General features: G+C 33.8%; 1 protein-coding gene across 1 annotated transcript in view; it reads left to right on the top strand.

Moving 5' to 3' along the window:
* The window catches only part of TEX9 (testis expressed 9), a 66,559-nt gene that overhangs the window by 2,678 nt on the left and 42,774 nt on the right, over window positions 1-21,107 (top strand). Inside the window, exons 3-9 of the mRNA XM_043555357.1 lie at window positions 7,117-7,180; window positions 9,072-9,151; window positions 14,585-14,630; window positions 15,403-15,485; window positions 17,297-17,475; window positions 20,182-20,264; window positions 20,685-20,858. Coding sequence (XP_043411292.1) covers window positions 7,117-7,180; window positions 9,072-9,151; window positions 14,585-14,630; window positions 15,403-15,485; window positions 17,297-17,475; window positions 20,182-20,264; window positions 20,685-20,858 — 709 coding nt within the window. The remainder of the gene's footprint in view (window positions 1-7,116; window positions 7,181-9,071; window positions 9,152-14,584; window positions 14,631-15,402; window positions 15,486-17,296; window positions 17,476-20,181; window positions 20,265-20,684; window positions 20,859-21,107) is intronic.

Here is a 21,107-nt window from a genome sequence, read left to right as displayed (position 1 = left end):
GTTGATCCTAGGCCTGTATTTATATATAGTCAGTCCTGCTGAACTCTCTTCATCGTTGTGTAGATAGAGTCCCTTGGATTTTTTATAATCATTGTTATATCAAATGCAGATAAGGATAGTTTTGTGTCTTCACAGTTTCTTATGCATTTTTTAAAATCAATCCGGTTAGCACTTCCACTGCAGTATGGAATAGAAAAAGTGATGATGAGCATCCTTATTGGTTATGATTTTAAGGAGCCCACTTAATTTATCACTGTGTATGAAATTTGATAATAGAGTTTTACTAGATTGTTTTGTTAGGTTTAAGGACATTGTTTCCTTTAATTGCTATTTTGAATGAATGTTAAATCCTATCAAAACTTTTTTCCCTAATTAATTTAGGTGACTAAATGTCCTCCCCCTCCATATTTAATGTTTTAACACTTTGAACTACTAAGCAGATTTTTTATTTTCCTTTAAAGACTGCTGGATTTGACTGCTCTAATTTTATGTAGGTTTTTTGCATCTTCAAACAAATGAAATTGGTCTTACACTTTTTTCTAGTTCTTTTCCTTTCTGATTTTGATACCCATATTATCCTAGCCACATGAAACAACAGAATAGTTTTCCTTTTTGTTTTTTTCTGTTCTTGGAAGCTTTTTGTAATTAGGGATCATCTATCCTTTGATTAAAACTGTGAAATTGAGTCTGATGTATTTTTTGTTGATGGAATTTTTTTGCCTATCATTTCAGTTTCATAAATGAGAAATCATTAATTTAGATGTACTAGTGCTTCCAGAACAAATTTTGGTAATTTGTAGTTTTGTAGAAAAGTGTCCACTTCATATATGTTTTAAAAAGGTAAATTTATAATATAAAAACATAAATATGTTTATTTTTTATTTTAAGAAATAGTTATATGTTTGTTTATTTTTTATTTTAAGAAATAGTTAATTTATTACTATTTTTTAATTCCAGTATAGTTATTTTTAATTATTTAGTTTTTTTTTATTTTAAGAAATAGTTAATTTATTACTATTTTTTTTAATTCCAGTATAGTTAGCATATAGTGTTATATTTGTTTCAGGTGTACAGTGTGGTGATTCAACACTTCCATACACCACTCTGTGCTGATAACGACAAGTGTGCTTTTTAATGCCCATCCCGAAGTTCACCTATCTCCTCACCCACCTCCCCTCTGGTAACCATCAGTTTGTTCTCTGTGGTTAAGTATTTCTTGGTTCTCTTTCTCTCTCTTTTTTTCCTCCTTTGCTAATTTGTTTTGTTTCTTAAGTGCCACATCAGTGAAATCATATGTTATTTGTCTTTCTCTGATTTAATTTCACTTAACATAATACTCTCTACCATCATCCATGTTGTTGCAGGTAGCAAGATTCCATTCTTTTTTATGGCTGAATAATGTTCCATTATGTGTATATGTGTCTGATATATGTGTATGTGTGTGTGTGTGTATTTTAAGTCTTGTGCGTGTTTGTTACCTTATACACACACATCTTATGGAAGCTTTCTAGTGTCATTTATTTTTGCCTTTTCTTTTTTGCAGTCTTGCTGGAAGGTCTATTTTATTGGTCTTTTCAGAGAACTAGCTTTTTTTTTTTCTTTAAGTAGGCTCCATGCCCAGCCCAACACAGAACTTGAACTTATGACCCTGAGATCAAGACCTGAGCAGAGATCGAGAGTCAGATGCTTAACTGACTGAGCCATCCAGATGCCCCCAGAGAACTAGCTTTTGATTTTGCTGCTAATCTATGTTTTCTTATTTGGTCTTTATCCTAGCTCTTCTAATTGTGGTGGATTTTTTTTTTTACTCTTTAGTTTAGTAATTTAGTTCATATTTAGTTTACTAGGGCACCTGGGTGGCTCACTCAGTTGAGCAACTGGCTCCTGACTTCTGCTTAGATCATGATTACAGGGTTGTGAGATGCAGCCCTGTGTTGGGCTCCACACTGAGCATAGAGCCTGCTAAGACTCTCTCTCGCCCTCACCCCTCTCCCCTGCTCATGCTCTCTGTCTCAAATTAAAAAAAAAAAAAAGTTATTTTTAATTTACTTTAGTTTCGTTTTTAGTTTTGTTTTTAATTTTTTAATAAATACATTTAATTTTTGTAAATTTTTCTCCACCTACAGCTTATTTGTATTTCAGGGCCTAGTTTGATATTTATTTCTTTTGTGGTTATTTGGTTTAAAATATTTTATGATTTTCATAAGTGATTATTTAGGAGTTTTTTAGTCCCAGGCATATAGATTGTTTGCTTTATTTTTATAATTTTAAAATTTATGTTTAATTGCACTATGGTCAGAGAATTACATACTAATGATATTTGAAAATGTATTGAAACTTACTTCTGAATAGATGCATGTTCAGTTTTTGTAAATGTTCATGTATTCTCTGATAGAAAGTATATTTGCTATTTGTGAATTAATCTCTTAGCTCAAGCTAATTAATTTGGCTTTCCATAATATCAGTATCCTCACCATTTTTTTTTTCTTGCTAGCTCTGTTGATTCCTGTTAGAGGTGTATTGAAATAAGCTATAACTATAATTTAAAAACTTCTTCATAGAATTGTGTTCATTTTTTTTCCTTGGACACTGTATTGTTTGATTTCCCTAAATCTTCCAGATGAAATGAATTATTCCTTTCATTATTAGTTCCATTTTTTTATTCTTTTATTTATAAGCTTTTTATATCATTTAGTTTTAAAAACATTGTTTTTATATCCTGTCTGATCATTTCTGCCTCTGATAAGTGAATTTATTTACATTATTGTGTCATTAATTTGAAATTCTTTGGGTCATTTTATTTTTTGTATTTCCTCTTTACTATCCCTTTGTTCTTTTCTGTCTTCTATTGGATTGAAGTTTTTGTTGTATCTCTATTTTTCTTTTTCTGGTTTGGAAAGACCTTAAAATGTTTTAACTTGGTTTTCTTCTATCTGTCAAGTTAGATAATACTTGACTTGCTCTTAGTTTTGAACATTGCTGCTCTCCAGGTTATTATTAATGTTATTTTTATGTTCTGAACTAATTTAGATTTATCATCACGTTTTCTAATTTTTGTCCCTGTTGTGACCTTTTTTCTAGGTCCAGCTTCCTCCTTCCTGAAGTGTAGACCCTTCATTACTTTTTCTGAGTCTGCAGTCTTTTTTGAAAATTTTGTTAACACTTACTCTTCTATGGTAGTTTAGCTGGACATAGAATTCTAAATGGTCAGTTTTTTTCCTCTGCAATCCATTGAAGTTAACACTTCATAGTCCATTGGAATCTAGAGATGTTGATAAACTGTCTACTGTCAGCTTTTTAGAACATCATGCTGGTAGACTATTTTTTTTTTTAAATAACTGCTTTGATAATTTAAAGATTATTTTTGTCTTTGAAGTTCTGTAATTTCACCCTGACATATACAGGTGTGGGCTAATTTTCTTTCTTTCTTTCTTTCTTTCTTTCTTTCTTTCTTTCTTTCTTTGTTTTCTTTCTTTCTTTCTTTCTTTCTTTCTTTCTTTGTCTTCTTTCTTTCAAGATTTTAAGTAATTTCTAATTCCAGCATGGAACTCAACCCCACAACCCTGAGATCACGAGTCATATACTCTACTGACTGAGTCGTCCAGGTGCCCCTGTTTTCTTTTTTGATATATGTTTGTTATATGATTATATATATATGTTTTGATATATGTTTGGTATATAATAATTTTAATTCTTTTATCCCCAGTGACTTTGAGAACCAGAATGATCAGAGTGGGAAAAGGAGATATGAATGTAACATAAAAGAGGCTAAGTAAAAACTCTGTAGTCTTGAATTTGAATTGGAAGAATGTTTGAACTTATGATTTATTTTATCTTTAAAACAAAATAGGGGTGCCTGGGTGGCTCAGTCGGTTGAGCAAATTTGGCTCAGGTCATGATCTCAAGGTTTGTGAGTTCGGGCCCCATGTCGTGCTCTGTGCTGACAGCTCAGAACCTGGAACCTGCTTCATATTCTGTGTCTCCCTCTCTCTCTGCCCCTCCCCCACTCATGCTCTGTCTCTCAGAAATAAATAAACATTAAAAATAAATAAATATATAATAAATAAACAAAACATCTCCTCCCCTTCCCTCCACCCACTATTTCCTAGCTTTGTCCATGAAAAGACCTAGAAACAGTAACCATTCTAATAACAGCACCAACCTTAGTGCCCAGATTACAGTCTTTTTTTTTTTAACTTGTTTTATTTTTTATTTTTTTAAATTTACATCCAAATTAGTTAGCATATACTGCAAAAATGATCTCAGGAGTAGATTCCTTAGTGCCCCTTACCCATTTAGCTCATCCCTCCTCCCCACAACCCCTCCCATAACCCTCAGTTTGTTCTCCATATTTATGAGTCTCTTCTGTTTTGTGTCCCTCCCTGGTTTTATAACATTTTTGTTTCCCTTCCCTTATGTTCATCTGTTTTGTCTCTTAAAGTCCTCATATTAGTGAAGTCATATGATTTTTGTCTTTCTCTGACTAATTTCACTATTTTAATTCCACTTGAGATCCATGTCTTTATTCAGTACTAGAAAATTCTCAGTATTTGAATATTGATGTTCCTGCTTCTGGGATTTCCTTCTGCAGCTTCTATTAGGTAGATGTACATATGTCTTTGTCAGTCTCTCTTCAATGCATGTTAACCTTTCTTTTGTATTTTTATCTTTTTGCTTCTCTTTATCTCCTTTTAGGTGCATTGTCTCTTATCTCTCTTCTAATTCATTTCCTCTTCAGTTCATTTGATCAGTTTAACCATTGAGTTTGAGTTTTTAAGTGCAATGACTGTGTTTTTGTTAATGTAATTTCTACTTGGTTCTTTCCTAAATTCAGTGTTCTTTTGGTAAAAAAAAAATTAGCTCTTGCCTAATAGTTTCTATTCCTGCTTTTTGGGGAGTGGGCAAATGAAAAATCCTGATTTAAAATATTTAAAAAAAGGGGCGCCTGGGTGGCACAGTCGGTTAAGCGTCGGACTTCAGCCAGGTCACGATCTCGTGGTCCGTGAGTTCGAGCCCCGCGTCAGGCTCTGGGCTGATGGCTCAGAGCCTGGAGCCTGTTTCCGATTCTGTGTCTCCCTCTCTCTCTGCCCCTCCCCCCGTTCATGCTCTGTCTCTCTCTGTCCCAAAAATAAAAAAAATTTAAAAAAAAAAGTTGAAAAAAAATAAAATATTTAAAAATAGATTTTAGATTTAGATCTTTATTTATAGATTTAGAAAATCTAGTTATTATGGTATAAGTTTTGTCGTGTCTGCCGTTTCTCGGTCTTGGTAACTCCTTTATGCAGTTTGTTATGTTTGTGAGGTTATTTTTAGCAGGGTTTGCTTTCTGAGAGAGCTCCATATATTCTACATGAATAAATGTCATTATAGGTTGATTTCACATTTACCTTTCCTAGCTTATCAGAGTTTTCACTGCTTTCGGTGTACCTTTCTACACTAAAATTTGGCACAGTGTCCCCACACCATCTGGGAAAGATGAATTTTCTCTGACCACTGACAAGAGAATCTTTTCCACCCATGACTCCAGTTTCATTTCCATTTGCCTAATGTTATGGGTAGTGTTTTATAGTCTGTGTTTCACAGGTGTAGTCCTTCATGACTCCCACACATGCATCAGTTTTTAGCTGTTAGACTCTTTTGGCTTCTGTTCCTGTTTACTGCTCTCACTTTGAGTTACTGCTTTATTTTTAGTGTCAGGGTATTTTCCTTGCCTGAGTTGGAGTTTAGCAATATTTCCTTCATTACATTTTATCCAACATGTCCATTTGGACATCCATGGTTTGGAGCAGAATAGTGTTCTGAGTCATCCTCAGAAAACTATATTGACCAGAAGCTTCTATTTAAGTTCTCATGATTCTTAAGAAAATGTGAAAAATCAAGTAATGGCATCTTAAATGCAACTTTAAGTCTTTATTAGTTATTTTTCTTTTGATTAACTGATCTTAAGATGTAAAAATATTTCTTACAACATTAGACTGTTTTAGGAAGGCATAAGGAATGTAGTATTGCTTCTCTTCTTCCTTTTTTTTTTTTTTTTTAACTGGGGGTGGAGATTGTCTGAATCTTGTTTCTTCTGAATCACATATCGAAGAAAAACAAACAATATCATATCTCATTTTAAAAATTGCTCAACATATTCCCTTCGTGTAATTTCACAAGAGACTATATGGTCTAGAAATGTGACCTGTGAATAAAATTAAAAAGTTACATGCTTTTGAAGATATTTATTATAGTGTTAACCTTTAAAAGTGAAAAAGAATATTTAACAGTAGGAACAGTTTAGTACATTATGTTAAGTGCAACTCATTAGAATTGTGTAGCCATTTTAGGCATGAATTATAAAGATTATGTGGAGATACATATTCCTTCTGTTTTTTGTAGGAAAGCATAGTATGAAATTGTGTGTATAGATGAAAATTAGAAGGGAATATGAAAAATAAAAACAGTTGGATGATGGTGGAAGGATTATGAACACTTTTTTCCTTAAAAAGAGTTTCCTTCAGTGATATTGCCATTCTTGCCATTCTTCCCATCTAAATGGAGCCAAATAGTATTCCTATTCTTGGTTAGATTCCAAGTAGATGTGGTGGGGTGAGGCAGGGATGGGGGTGGAGGAAGGAGTGGCAAGTGGAGGCCAAAACAGTCACCTTTGTTTCTGAAGCTGATACTGAAGTATGTAGCTGAGGTGTGAGCCACATTAGGTCTGCTCACTAAACCCAGAGTTATCTCCCCAGTTGCAGCAACACCCCAGACCAAAGCAGGCCTCTCCCCCACCCTGCCCTATTCCTGTCCCTAGTTGGAGTTGATCTCACGAAGACGGAGAGTGAAACTGAGTTGAACCCATCCAGTTTGTTCTACCCAAATAAATCATTCCACCTGAAGTGAGGGCCAGAGAGAGGCCACGAGTTACTGTATGAATTTCTACCACAAAAGATAAGGAATCATGAGTGGTTGGAGGTAAGAGTTCTAAAGTAATGGTAATTTTAGAATAAAAATGTCATGTGTATATTTTGGCATTTTTTTGATTAGCTAAAGTGTAGTTACTGAAATTTAATTACTTTTATTTTTGTTAGAATTTTGAGTATATCCCAAATAATAATTATTTTCTGCCTTTAGGCGTTTAAATGCAGAATTGGAGGCAAAAACAGCTGATCTGGTTCGACAAGCTGAGGAAGTAATAGTAAGTAAATATGCAATTATTACTGATTTCATGTGAGTGCTAGTTTTTTTTAACTTTTTAAAAGTGCCCAAAACAGGGGCGCCTGGGTGGCGCAGTCGGCTGAGCGTCCGACTTCAGCCAGGTCACGATCTCGCGGTCCGTGAGTTCGAGCCCCGCGTCGGGCTCTGGGCTGATGGCTCAGAGCCTGGAGCCTGTTTCCGATTCTGTGTCTCCCTCTCTCTCTGCCCCTCCCCCGTTCATGCTCTGTCTCTCTCTGTCCCAAAAATAAATAAACGTTGAAAAAAAAAATTTTTAAAGTGCCCAAAACATAAATTTTTAGTTCAATGAATTATCACAGAATGAACATGAATATATGAATAGGTGTATGTATATATATGCAAGTAGATGTTTTTGAAATGCACGCATTTTTGAAAAGCCACTGAAAAAGTGTTTTCTATTTGATGTTCCAGTCATCTAATTAGTAAGAACATTCATACTTAGTAATCTTTCCCACTACTTTAAAATTAGTGTTTGAGAGTAGATGTATATAATTAATTCTGGTAATTCAGTAAGGATAGAAATAACATGGGCTCTGCAAAAAAGTTGAATAAAGGATAACAGTCATCACTGATACTCAGATGGTAATTTGTTTCTTCAATTCTGCAGTTGGATGTGACTCAGATTCTTAGGGCTAGACTGTAGTCAGTTTTATAGTTAGAGAAAATGTAGTGAAGTTTTATCACTAGACAATATAAGCATATTTTGCCCCATTCTGGCTACCAAATTGTTTTTTCCTAATGTAAGCAGCTCCGTATGCATCAACATTCCCATTATTTATTCCTTAGAGGAATAAAGTGGCTGCTTTCAAACTTTTTTCAGTTTTTACTCTACTTAATACATCTTCTTTTAAATTCTCACCCATCCCCCTTAGGAGGGTAGTGAAGAATAGGGAATAATTTGTTTGAACTGCCTTATACAGTCCTTCATTATTCGTTAGTTTTGAAATAAGAAATATATGTTATATATAATATTATGTATACACATATATATAATATGTATATATATAATGTATAATGTATACACCTATATAATATGTAATATAATATATATAATATACATGTACACACATATATACACACATACATACACACACATCACATTCTTTTCAGGTAATGTATTCAGATAACGGTTATAGACTTGCTAGTTTCATTTGTAATTAAATATTTTACTAAAAGTAAATTTTTATATCTTTTAGTTTTTGCCAGTGTCTAAAGACTAGGAAAATAACAAACCATATTATAGGAAAATGAGGGATTTATTGTTCCAAGAATCCTATAATAAGGACAATCTACCTCTACCCTGAAAAAGAGTAAAGTAGAAGCCCAGGAAGGGCTAGGAAAGGGGAGAAGACATTGCTGCCCCACAGAAGCTAATGGATATAACTTTTGCTGCCTTGAATTTTTGTTTACTCACTTTCATGTCTTGATACATCATTACAAAAAACTTAGTACTTTAGTGCTTCATGATCTTCTTAACATTGAAGTCGTGCCTATTTTGAGATAAGTATTTCTACCCATTAAACAGATTTATGTTCTCATTTCCTGTGAGCCTAATTTCCTTTGTATGTTACAAGTTGGAAGACTAATGTAGTGGGGAAACAGGAGTTAGATAAGATCACATAAGGCATTGATACATTTTTCCTTTAAAATTGACTTTCTTAATCCAAAAAGAATGAAAGGTGAAATTACCTTGTTCCAAACCTTATATTCATACCATAACATTTCGAATTCTGTGCCTGGATTTCATGGAAACTATGGACAATTCTGAAATGATTAATGATCAGAAAGGCACTTAACCATATCCTGGTTTTGTGATTTTTGTTTATATGACTTACCTTTACTCATTTAACTAGAGAGATCAGCAAGAAGACCAATCGAGGCCTGTTTCAACACAAATTAAATCATATGAAAAGGAAGAGGATTGCAATTTAAAGTAAGTTGAATCTCAAATACCATTTTTTTGATGATGCATTTGGATCTTTTTTTATGTAAGATCTTTTTGCATGTAATTATTGGAAATTCATAATTTGAAGAATAATGTAATGTATAATGTAGTAATATAAAATGGGAGCTTATATCAGCCAGACACAATGTAAACCCTTTACCTACTTTATCTCATTTAATTCTCAGAGTACTATTTTGAAATAAATGTTATTGTCCTCATTTTAAAAATGAGGAAACTAGAACTTAGCAAAGTTCAGGAGCTTGCCCAAGGATATATAGATAATATGTGATTTCACTAAGATGCAAACCACAGTTGGTTAAGATTTCTGAACCTGTTCTTACATCCTATACTTTCTTTTAAAATTGCATATGAAAATTAGGTAAAAATAAATAAATTAGTAAAAATAGAATATATTAGATCTTTTTTCCCTTGAATTTCATGTGGACTTCAGGTATGTTAAAAGAAAAAAATAGGGACCCAAAAAGTATTTAGGAATAAATTTAACAGGAAACATAAAAGATCTATGTGAATAAAACTATAAAATCTTAAAGCTGAGGCAATAATGATCACCCAACATTCTAAGTTTCTTGCTATGAGCAAAAGTCAGACTATTCTCTTCGAAGCCAACAGATAGGAGTTGGGTTTTGAACCTCAAGCTGAGTCTTTCTATGCCATGATCAGTGAAAATCCAGTTGATGAAATCTCCCAGCCTCGTCTCTGGGTGACCATATGGAACTTATGGTAGAAAAAAGTGTGGCTTTAGCTTTGTAGTTAGGTGGTAGCCAGTGAGGAAACTGATCCTGGAAAGATAGAGAAGTTGTATTAAATGTACCAGCAGTGGATTTAGTAAAACTGCCATCTTTGCTAAATGGGAAGGCAGAACAGGTGTCAAATGAACTTGTGCGTTAGGGAGAGAGGTTGGAAAACAGAATATTAGTAGTATGTGCTGTTAGTTACTATTAGCTGTATTATTCTTTGCCCACTGAATGGTCTTGGCACTTTTGTCAAAACTCACCTGACCAGAGACACATGGTTTTATTGGTGGATTCTCAATTCTACCCAATTGATCTATATATCTTTTTTTTTTAATTTTTTACTGTTTATTTATTTTTGAGAGAGAGAAAGAGTGTGAGCAGGGGAGGCGCAGAGAGATAAGGAGACAAAGAATCCAAAGCAGGCTCTAGGCTCTGAGCTGTCAGCACAGAGCCTGATGCGAGGCTCCAACTCATGGACCATGAGATAATGACCTGAGCTGAAGTTGGACACTCAACCAACTGAGCCACCCAGGCGTCCCAATCTATATATCTTTTCTTATGCCCTCCCTCACTGTCTTGATGACCCTTGGTTTGTAGAATTAGCTGCTTTTTGACAAGAAAAATTATGATATAGAGAAATTCTTTGAGTAACAAAAGCCTATTAAAGCTCAGCCTTGAAGTAAAAGTCAAACTAAAGATGTGCACTTCATGCTATTGATAAAACTTTACAGTGGATTAAGATTCTTCAGGGCAAGGATCATTTTGAATGGCACCTAGTGAAACTTTCCAATTGGGTAAAATGGCTCAGTGCAAAGATCTAACTAAAGCTGTAGTTTCCCCATAGAAACGTGACAATTTCAAAGTAAGCCGTTTTTAAAGTCAGGAAGGAGAAGGGGAGGAGGGTGAGGTGTTCAGTTTAAAGAAATACAGTCTCGGAGAGAACTGTAGGTGTGGTAATGGCACACAAAACTAACTGGAATCAAATAGGTGTGAAATCCACTAGTTTTTGAGGGACTTTTATTGGCAAAGAAACTTTGAGTGATAGACTAAAACTGTGACTGTTTAAATCTTAAAACAGCTGTGCATCCTCCCATTCTTCTGAGATGAAGAAGCAGGCTGTGAAAGCAGCACAGCCCCAAGAGGGTCTAATGTTTAAACACCTTAGAAGGCTTAGAAACAGAAAAGAAATATGTTATTTAAGCAGTAGTATAGTTGGTTCATACTTGAAATATTGGGACATCATTCATTTACTCAAAAATACTGCGTATGATACAGCAATTCTCCTTTCGCTGGTTACCCAAGAGAAATGAAGACACATGTCCAAACAAAAACCTTTATGCGAATGTTTATAGCACTTTTATTTATAATTGCAAAACTGGAACAACTCAAATATCTATCAAGTAGTAAACAGGTAGGATAAGCAAATTATGTTATATCCATGCAATGGAATACTACTTGGCAGTAACAAGCAATGAACTATTGATGCAGCAGCAACATAGAAGCTAAGTGAAAGAAGCTAAACTAAAATATATGTATGCTGTATGATTCCATTTTTTTAAAGTTTTTATTTAAATTCCAGTTAGTTACCATACAGTGTAATATTAGTTTCAGGTGTACAATATAGTGATTCAACACTGCCATACATCACCCTGTGCTCATCATGACAAGTGCACTGCTTAATCCCCATCACCTATTTCACCCATCCCCCCACCATTCACCTCACCTCTGGTAACCATCAGTTTGTTCTCTGTAGTTAAGAGTCTATTTTCTAGTTTGCCTCTCTCTCTCTCTTTTTATTCCTTATCCCTATGTTCCTTTATTTGACATTCTGGAAATGGTAAAACTATAGAGACAGAATCTGATTCATGGTTTTATGTTGTGGAGGGGAGATAATTAACTGCAAAGCACAAGGGAACTTTTGGGGGTGATGGAAACATTCTCTGTCTTGGTTGTTATGGTTATATGATCATAAAGTTTGTTAAAATTTATAGAGCTGTATAGCTAAAAAGAGTATATTTTACTGTAAATCAGTAAATCTTTCTGAAAAAAAAATGAAACAATTTTTGAATACCATCCATGCCAGGTCTAGCTACTGGTGATACAGTGATAACAGACCAGGTCCTGCTTCCAAGGAGTTAATGCCTGGTGCATTTTAATTTTTTTAAATAAAATTTTTTCCCATAAAAATTTTTTTATATCATCATTTGACATACACACGTGAAACAACTTATCCTTATTATATATAACACTTTCTGATACTTTAAGGGAAATGATGCTATCAAAATTCCAAAATTGGGATTACAGAGAAGATGAGGCATGGCTTTTATCAAGTAAATGAATAGATTGAAATGATGGTAATGACTGCTAATGCCTAGTTTCTGTTGAAGCAAGTGAGAGACTGATTTCACAAGCCTAAAGATAAATCTGTTGGTTTTCTTTCACAAAATTTTCCTTAAGTGCAAAGTGGTGATGACACCTCTGTTTACCTTGGTCAGGTGACTTTTTAAAAAAATACTACTGTTTGAACAATTGGCTTTTAAACATGCTACTTGACTATTAGTTGGGAATTGCTGAATATGGAAGGTAATTCTGTAGAGAGATAATCCATTTTAGCTTGGAGAATAATACACCTAAATGATTAGGGTCAGGCAGTTTGCATTATAATAGGTCTTCAACATCCACGGTTACTCTGCCAAACAATACAGTTGGAAAACCAGAATCTAGCTTCTTAACAGTATGGGATACATATCCTTCGGTCTGTTGGAAGCAAGGTTTACCACACAAATCATTTCAGTCATGTTACGTACAAACCTTTCATGGAGAAATGTAATGAAAGTAACTAGAATACTGTATTTTAGTTCATTTTTCACAGAAATACACTAGCAAAGTAATGTCACTCAGCTAAACCTGAGGGAGACAGATAACCGTTAAATGTCTTTTGGCTGATACATTTGTGTATCTGGGAAGGAACAATGGAAGCTACAGAAAATGTAAGGAAACGGCAAATATTTTTGATATGAAGGCCATGGAAGAGGACAGTTAAAATTTTGTATAAAATTTGGTAACATTTTAATGTCATATGTGAGAATGATTCTTAGTCTGTAATTTTAAGCTGTTTTGAAAGCCTTCTTTTTATTCTTTGCAAAGCTATTTCTGGTTCTTTGAGAGGTTGTATATAATATCTATCTAAGTATATTTTTGTATTTAATATTGAAATAACCTATGTGTAACTAGTTCAGTAGGTGACATCTGATAGAAAGTAATTTTGTTTTTATGTCCTTATTCTGGTAATGAGTTCTCAGGGGGATATGATGGAGTGTTTTGTTTTTAAATATTTTATTTATTTATTTATTTATTTATTTATTTATTTATTTATTTATTTATTTATTTATTTTGGGAGAAAGAGAGTGAGAATGTGAGTGGAGGAAAGGCAGAGAAGGAGGGAGAGAATCCCCATCAGGCTCCACACAGTCAGTGAAGAGCTGCACGCAGAGCTCCATCCCACAAACCATGAGATCATGACCTGAGCCGAAATCAAGAATAGGACACTTCACCAACTGTGACATCCAGTGCCTGTTTTGTTTTTTAATAGCAACAAGATATAGAAATAATAATATATGTAATGGGGATGATCTAGACAATTGATCAGGGGGTAGGCAGAATCTTCCTGTGAAGAGCCAGATAGTAAATATTTTTGTATTTGTCAGCTTTACAGTTTTTGTCACTACTCAACTTAGCTGCTGGTAGTGTGAAAACAGCCATAGATAATGTGAAAATGAGTTGATGTGGATGGATTCAGCCCATGGGCCAGAGAGTGCAGACCCCATAAACACTCTTTGTATTAAATAAAAACATATTTTGAAAACTGCGCAGAAAAATGAGTTGTATTTTAGAGGTACAAATTTCTAGTAATAAATTAAGTCAGTCACAGGGATGTAATGTACACCACAGGGAATATAGTCGGCAATATTATAACAGCTTTGTACGGTGACAGATGGCAACTAGACCTATTGTGGAGATCATTTTGTATTGTATAAAAATACTGAATCACTATGATGTACACCTGAAACTAATAGACTATTGTATGTCAATTAAAAAAATGTGAAGTTAAAATTTTTAAAAAATGAATTGTATTTTAGATTCATGCATTTAGCAAATATTTGCTCGGTGACAATTTAAGAACCTATATACCATGTACTACACCATGTACCTGGCATAGAGCAGTGAACAAGCAGACATGATTCCTACCTTCATGGATTTCACAGTGTAATGGGAGAAACAAATACAGACCACGTATTTAAATGCATTAAACAAAGGATAACACTGGGCGGGCTCACACTAAAAAGCCTTGTGGTGAATTATTTTGTAAAATAGATAATCCCTGTGTGTAGCCAATAATCATTCCTTATGATTTTAATTTGTTAAAGTTTGTGCTTCATTTTCCTACAAAAATATTGGTATTACATTATAACTTCTTAAAGGTGAATTATTTAACCAAAGCAATATTCTTGTGTTAATAAATTAACATGTGCTTAACTAGAATTATAGCAAAGTCTACTTGGTAGTTGTCTATTTTCCCTTTCAGATGTAATTACTGTTGAGTTTTATTATGTCTCAGCTTAGTATCGTCTATTATTAATATATAATGTTTATTTTTGGTCTGTAGAGGTCTGTTGTCTGAAGGGATAGTTCATCTTCATTCAGAAACTAAGGTATGAAATTGAACTTGCTGTAAATGTAATTACGTTGTATAGAATTTAGGTTATTTTTTAGGCTTTTCTTAGAACAAAACAGAGGAGTATGACTCTACAGAAATAGAATATAAGCCTTGATACTCTCTTCTGCCTTCATGATGTGTTACTTATAAAATAAGCTGAATCCTTTTTTGTCTCATAATTTCACTGAACAATTTGGTTATATACTGGAAGAAATTCTGAGTAAAATGAATCTGTAACCTAAGGAGTTTGTTTTCCCTCTGAAGCTGAAATTCACCAGGTATTCGACCCAAAAAAGAAAATTATTTATATACTAAGAAGGTAATTTGAAAGGTTTATTCATTCATTTAAATATTTGCAGTGTATAGATCACAATTACAGGTGCTGGGCTTATTGAGATCTACGGGTTCCCCACCCACAGATATCTAGGCCAAGAAAACAGCGTATGTGAAGGCCTGCCTGGGGAATAATCAGTGAGGAGAACTCAGTTCTGTGAGTCATAACATCCGGTTTAATATTCCACTAGCCAGCTGAATATCCTTGACTTTATGGGACTCATTTTCCTTATCTTTGAACCTGTTGGTGCTAGTGATATCTAGGTCTTTTCCAGCTATACAGTTTCTGGGATTCTTTAAAATACAATTCAATAATTCCATGAAAATAGGAGTTCTTCTGTGTAGTAAACTAGCAGTTCTGTGTATTACAAAACTGCTTTCCAGGGCAAATGATTAGAATCTAATTAATCAATAATTTAAATTCTTTGATGTAGCCAAAGACCAAAAATGTTGATGCAGTGAACAAAATTCAAAACAAACTACACTCTACAAATAAAGGAAGGAAAACAAATTCAAGGTATAGTACAGTTTTAAAAGTATTACTTTCTATTTTTTTAGTTTTATGATTCATACTATCATGATTTTAGTTATTAAGCTCTTTCTCTTTGTCCAGATCTTTTTATACCTGGCATTGTATATATCTTATCTACATTCAGTAATTTAAAACATTCTCAACTCAGAAATGTCTTACAGCAGTTAGTAAACATTGTACACAGTTCTTTTAAGCAAAATCGCCACATTTCAAATTTTTAAATGTTATTTTTAGTGAGATATTTTCTTAGAACTGAGTCTAGAACATAGGTGTCTTTGCCTAGTTCTCTCAGACTAGTCTACTTTTTCGAACATTTAATAGAACACCATACATTATGTGTGTATTGACATACAGAGTGATTTGGTAGGCTCTAAATAAGACTATAGTATCATTATAATTTACATTCTATTGTTTTTGGTGATAAAGAATTCAAGACTGTTCTTAGTAGTTTAAGCTTGAAAAGGGGACCCAAGAGGCAATCTAGGATAGGAGACCTTCTGGAAAAGGAAGGTCATACCTACAATGGGTTGTACCAACACGCTTCTTATTCACAGTAAATTATTAAGTGTCTATTACTTATCCAAACTGATACTGCATTATAATCCTGGAAAAATCTTTGTTAATGTTGGTGTCTTTTAATAGGCTAAATAACTTTTTTTGTTTTTTGAATAAAAGAAAAAATACAGTGAAGGGATAAGGAAAATAAAATAAATCTAAAATAGATTGATAGGGGAGCCTGGTGGCTCAGTTGGTTGAGGGTCCAAATTGGTTTCGGCTCAGGTCATAATCTCATGGTTCGTAGGATCGAGCCCCACATTGAGCTCTGCACTGATAGCGTGGAGCCTGCTTGGGATTCTCTCTCTCTCTCTCTCTCTCTCTCTCTCTCTCTCTCTCTCTGTCCCTCCCTTTGTCCCTCCCTCTGTCCCTCCCCTGGTTATACTCATGCTCTCTTTCTCTCAAAATACATAAACATTAAAATAAATAAAATTGATAGAAGAAAAGAGAACATATACTGCGTACATCAGTACATACATGCATACATAACTGGTTATCTTATTTTCAGACTTCAAAACTACTTTTTAAGGAAAAGGTTGTTTTTATAAATAGAATTCTGAAGTTTGTGCTTATGTATTAAAAGAAAGTTAGGCTTTAAATTAAGTAAAAAGTTAAAAACAAGGCTTTTGGAATCATAAACTTGATGGGTTAGGCTTGGCCCATTCCTTAATGCCTTTACTAGTGACTTTTATTTCATATTTCCTCTCTTGTTAAGAAAAGAAAATCCAATTTTTGGTTGATTTTGATTCTGGTTAGAATGTGTTTCTTGAGGTGGAAAAAAAAGTTGATTTTGAATGAGCTAATAAATGTTCACTCTAATTCTTAAGAGGTATTATTCTCAGTGTTTGCAGAATTATGGCTAAACGCAATATCACTTTATATAGTTCTTCAGCAGCATATAAGTTAAAATCCACAGTCTGGATCTAACTTGGGAGGCCAAGTTCAGCACTCTTAGTTTTGATGTTTACTTGTTTGGAGGCAATGTGTAGACAAACTGGTTTCATAAGCCTTCTCTAGCTCTGTGGCCGTGTGATTCATAAAGATTGAAAGTCAGCCAAGTCTTTTATAATATAATCCTTGGAAGTATCAATTATAGGTTTCATCATAAATTCAAAATTAATAATTTATTAATTAATAATTTTGATCTTTTTTATTTGGATAAAAGTCATATTTCCTTTGTATGTTGACATTGTATATAATATATAATGAGTATGTATATGTGTGTGTATGTTTATTTATAGTATAAAATTGAAATACTTTGATGTACAGACTGCCAATGATGTTGCCATTCCAGAGGATTTCTCAGACTTTTCTCTTGCTAAAACAATTAGTAAAATTGAAGGGCAACTGGAGGAAGAAGGCTTACCTGATTATATCGATGATGATATTTTTTGTGGTGTTAGTAATGACATTGGAATAGGTAAGTTTTCTTCTGTTTATTTTTATCTGTATATCACAATTAGAAACAGATATTTGGGAAATATTTTTTTGCATTTAAAAAAAGTATTGTGATATCTTGCACTTGTTTCAAAATCATCTAGTGGGACATGATGGTAGGAGGAATGAGTGGAATTATAGATGACATAAAATTGGTTATGAGTCAGTTGAAGATGGATGATAGGAAAGTGGTTTTTCATTGACAGTGTCTTTCTACCTTTATATGTTTGACATTTTCCATTATAAAAAGTAAAAATGAAAAAGACTATATGGTATTGGTTTCATTGACCACTGTTCAACTAAGGTTAAAATGCCCCATAGCTTATCATTAAACATTAAAATACTTTTTAAAACCCAATGTCTTTGTATTTCTTTCATTGATTGTTACCGTATTCTACTTATGACATGTTAAAAGGATAAATGAATCACTCATGTGGCATCAGTTAAAATAATCAAATTAGTTTTCTAATGAATGTGATTTTCTTTCTTATAAACTCATTCTCTGCATATCACTTTGAAAAATAATAAGTTTAGATACTCGAAAAACATTATCAGTAGTGCCTCTAGAACTGTTGAATTTATGAGGTGCCACCTATGCTATTGTAAACATAAGACAGTTGAGTGTAGATGAAGAGTTAATACTGAACTATAATTGTAAGTTCAGGCGAGCCACTTGGCCTCTCTGTAATTGCAATTTCTTAATTTCAAAATTTAGCAGTTTATATTAGATGGTCATAAGGTTATCTTTAAAATTCTGATTCTGTGAAAACAATAACAATTTATATGTATAATGATTATTGTGCTACATGCTAGTCATTCATAAATGAGCAATTCGTTTATGAATTTATCACATTTACTGGCTAGTAAATCTAAGCTTTCTGGGGTACTTGTCAGAAGAGAAGATAAAGGAAGCAGGAAGCTGCCTTTAGGTCTTTATCAGGATGCCTTCAAGGACACACTGGTCACATGTTGGCTGTTTCTCAGTACATAGTCACCCGTGGTCCCATTACAATATTCCCGCTCCCAGATACATAGAACCAATACAACAGACTACCTTAAATTGCCACTTGGTTTTTATTGCTGAATCACCTCTCTGCCACTTTGTCTCCCTGCATTCCCTTTCCAGAGTCTTTGGCCTAGGTGTCTGTCCTTTTGGGGGAGTTTTTCTCTTATTCCAGATATGAATGGGTATCTTACAGGCAAGAGGAAAAGATAAGAAAAGTAGTTTAGTAGCACATACTGCTTTCTAAGACTAAAGTCAGAGGGAGATGGGGATGGGAGGTTAATGCTGTGGCCTACAGAGATGAGAGCACTCAACTCCTTGATGACACCAAGGTTAGTTGGGGAGAGAAAGAGATGGACAAACTCAGGCTCTCGCATTCTTCCTTCTTTCCCCTTAGAGAACAGCTACTGCAAACTTCACATTTTTAAATTTATCATTTCCCTTCTATCCTGCCCTAACCTGGAGTGACACGAGAGGCTTGAAGGAGAGTTGAGGCTGGAGAGATCTAGGTGGGCTAGAGCCAGTCATCATTAATCATCTCCATGATAACACTGGAAGCATTTAATAGAGCTTTGGGGGCACCTGGGTGGCTCAGTCAAACGTCAGACTCTTCATCTTGGCTCAGGTCATGATCTCACAGTTTGGGAGATCTAGCCTTGCGTCAGGCTCTGTGCTGACAGCACGGAGCCTGCTTGGGATTCTCTCTTTCTCTCTTCCTGTCTCCCTGCACCTCCCCAGCCCACATGTGCACTCTCTCTCTCTCTCTCTCAAATAAACTTAAAAAAAATAAAATAAAAAGAAGAGCTTTGGAAGGAGTATGCATGAAGAGATTTTGTGCATTTTCTGGGGTATATTCTAATGATTTCTCAGAGACCACTCAGGGTGTTTACTCAACATAAGATCCATGAAGGCAAAGCTTGTTTTATCCCTATTAGGTCTGGAACATTGTAGAGACTTAATGTATATTTTTTCAATGAATGATTGAATGAATTATGGAGTGAGTGCTAATTTCAGTTTTCACTTTATTTACTTGTATACACCTAGAAACATCAAAGATTTACTGCTGATATCATTGAATAAAGAACTTTAGGTAGCAATGAAATACTTTGCAAAGGCAGATCTTAGAGTTTGTGGGAGAAAGCTTCAGCAGTAAGGTATTAGTGTATTTCTTTGCTTCTAAGGCACATAGACTACATTATAACTTCCGTGAAATTGGCATGTGTGTTACAGTCAATGGTATTTTATAATCACAATGGCTGAGACTGAAGTTGAGTTTTGCTCGAGTGGTTTTGTGTTTGTTTCTGCCAAACACCTGGGGATGTTACCAACCTGAAACCACTTTAAATTTTGACTGAGGTATTTTGTACCACCTTGGTAAAGACAAATTCAGTTTGCAAGAGTGAATACTGGCTTGTGGTTCAGACTCTAAGGAGAGGTTTTTGGGTTTTTTTCCCCTCTTTACTCAGTTCCACTGTTGAAATGTGAACAGTTCCTTTCTGTTGGGTGGATTTGTTTTTCCTTTACCTTGATAGTATGAGTATTCAGTGTCTTTAGTGTTCTCAAACAGGGGTCTCCTGATAAACTCGCCATCTTGAGCATTCTTTTTCCTCATAAAATGGTCTATCTGCAATTAATGGCATCTTAGATTCAGTGAAGGACAATAAATGTAATCATTTATATCCACAGAAGCACAGAACAGATTTCTAAAGGCCAAACTCCGTGTTATGCAGGAGGAATTGGATAATGTTGTATATGAATGCAATAAGAAGGTATGTTTTTTAAAATAAATGCTCTATATTTAAAGATATGTTAGGAGCAGTTTCATTATTTTTACAATATATGTTTATTGACATATAATTTACAGTTAACTTTTGAATTAAAAATTGTATGTAAATACTGACTTATATTCTATTCTGAGATGTTGAATTTTCACTAAGTGAAAAAATTTTAAATACTTGATAGCAGTTAGAATTTTTTGTATAAGATTTACAAATGGAAGCTATTAAACACAAATGAAACTTCTAACTTCTATTTTTGAAGGTGAGAATGGAACACAATTTGTTATTCTCCTTGAAATGGATATAAGTATCTCATTAAAAATCATATGAAACTCCTTTTTGTTTTCTGCTTTATGTTTTGATACCAAATCTTGTGTATTTTTCACATAATCTGTAATTTTATAACTATAGGAAAATGAAATTCAGGATTTAAAGTCTCAAATAAAAAACTTGGAAGAAGATTGTATGAGACAGCAGCGAACAATTAATTTGCAACAGTCTCAAACAGAAAAATATAAAACTCTTTTTGAGGAGCTAAATAAAAAATGTGATGGATTACAGCAACAGCTGTCTTCAGTAGAAAAGGTAATAATTTTGTGATTTTTCCTGCCCTAATGTTAAAAACACTATAAAACATTAAAGTTACATGTTTGTGTAGACATCACTTTTGTTCACTTATTTTGTTAGTGTTTACTAAAAAGTCTTCCACCATATATAGGAGAATATTAATAGATTTATTGAGATAAAATTCACATATAGTACACACCACACTTTAAAATTTTTTTAATTTTTTTAATGTTTATTTATTTTTGAGAGAGAGACAGAGCACAAGCA

Source organism: Prionailurus bengalensis, chromosome B3, assembly GCF_016509475.1.
Source record: "Prionailurus bengalensis isolate Pbe53 chromosome B3, Fcat_Pben_1.1_paternal_pri, whole genome shotgun sequence".
Classification (NCBI taxonomy): domain Eukaryota; kingdom Metazoa; phylum Chordata; class Mammalia; order Carnivora; family Felidae; genus Prionailurus; species Prionailurus bengalensis.
Note: the sequence above shows the minus strand (reverse complement) of the source record. Positions and strands in the feature narration are given on the sequence as shown.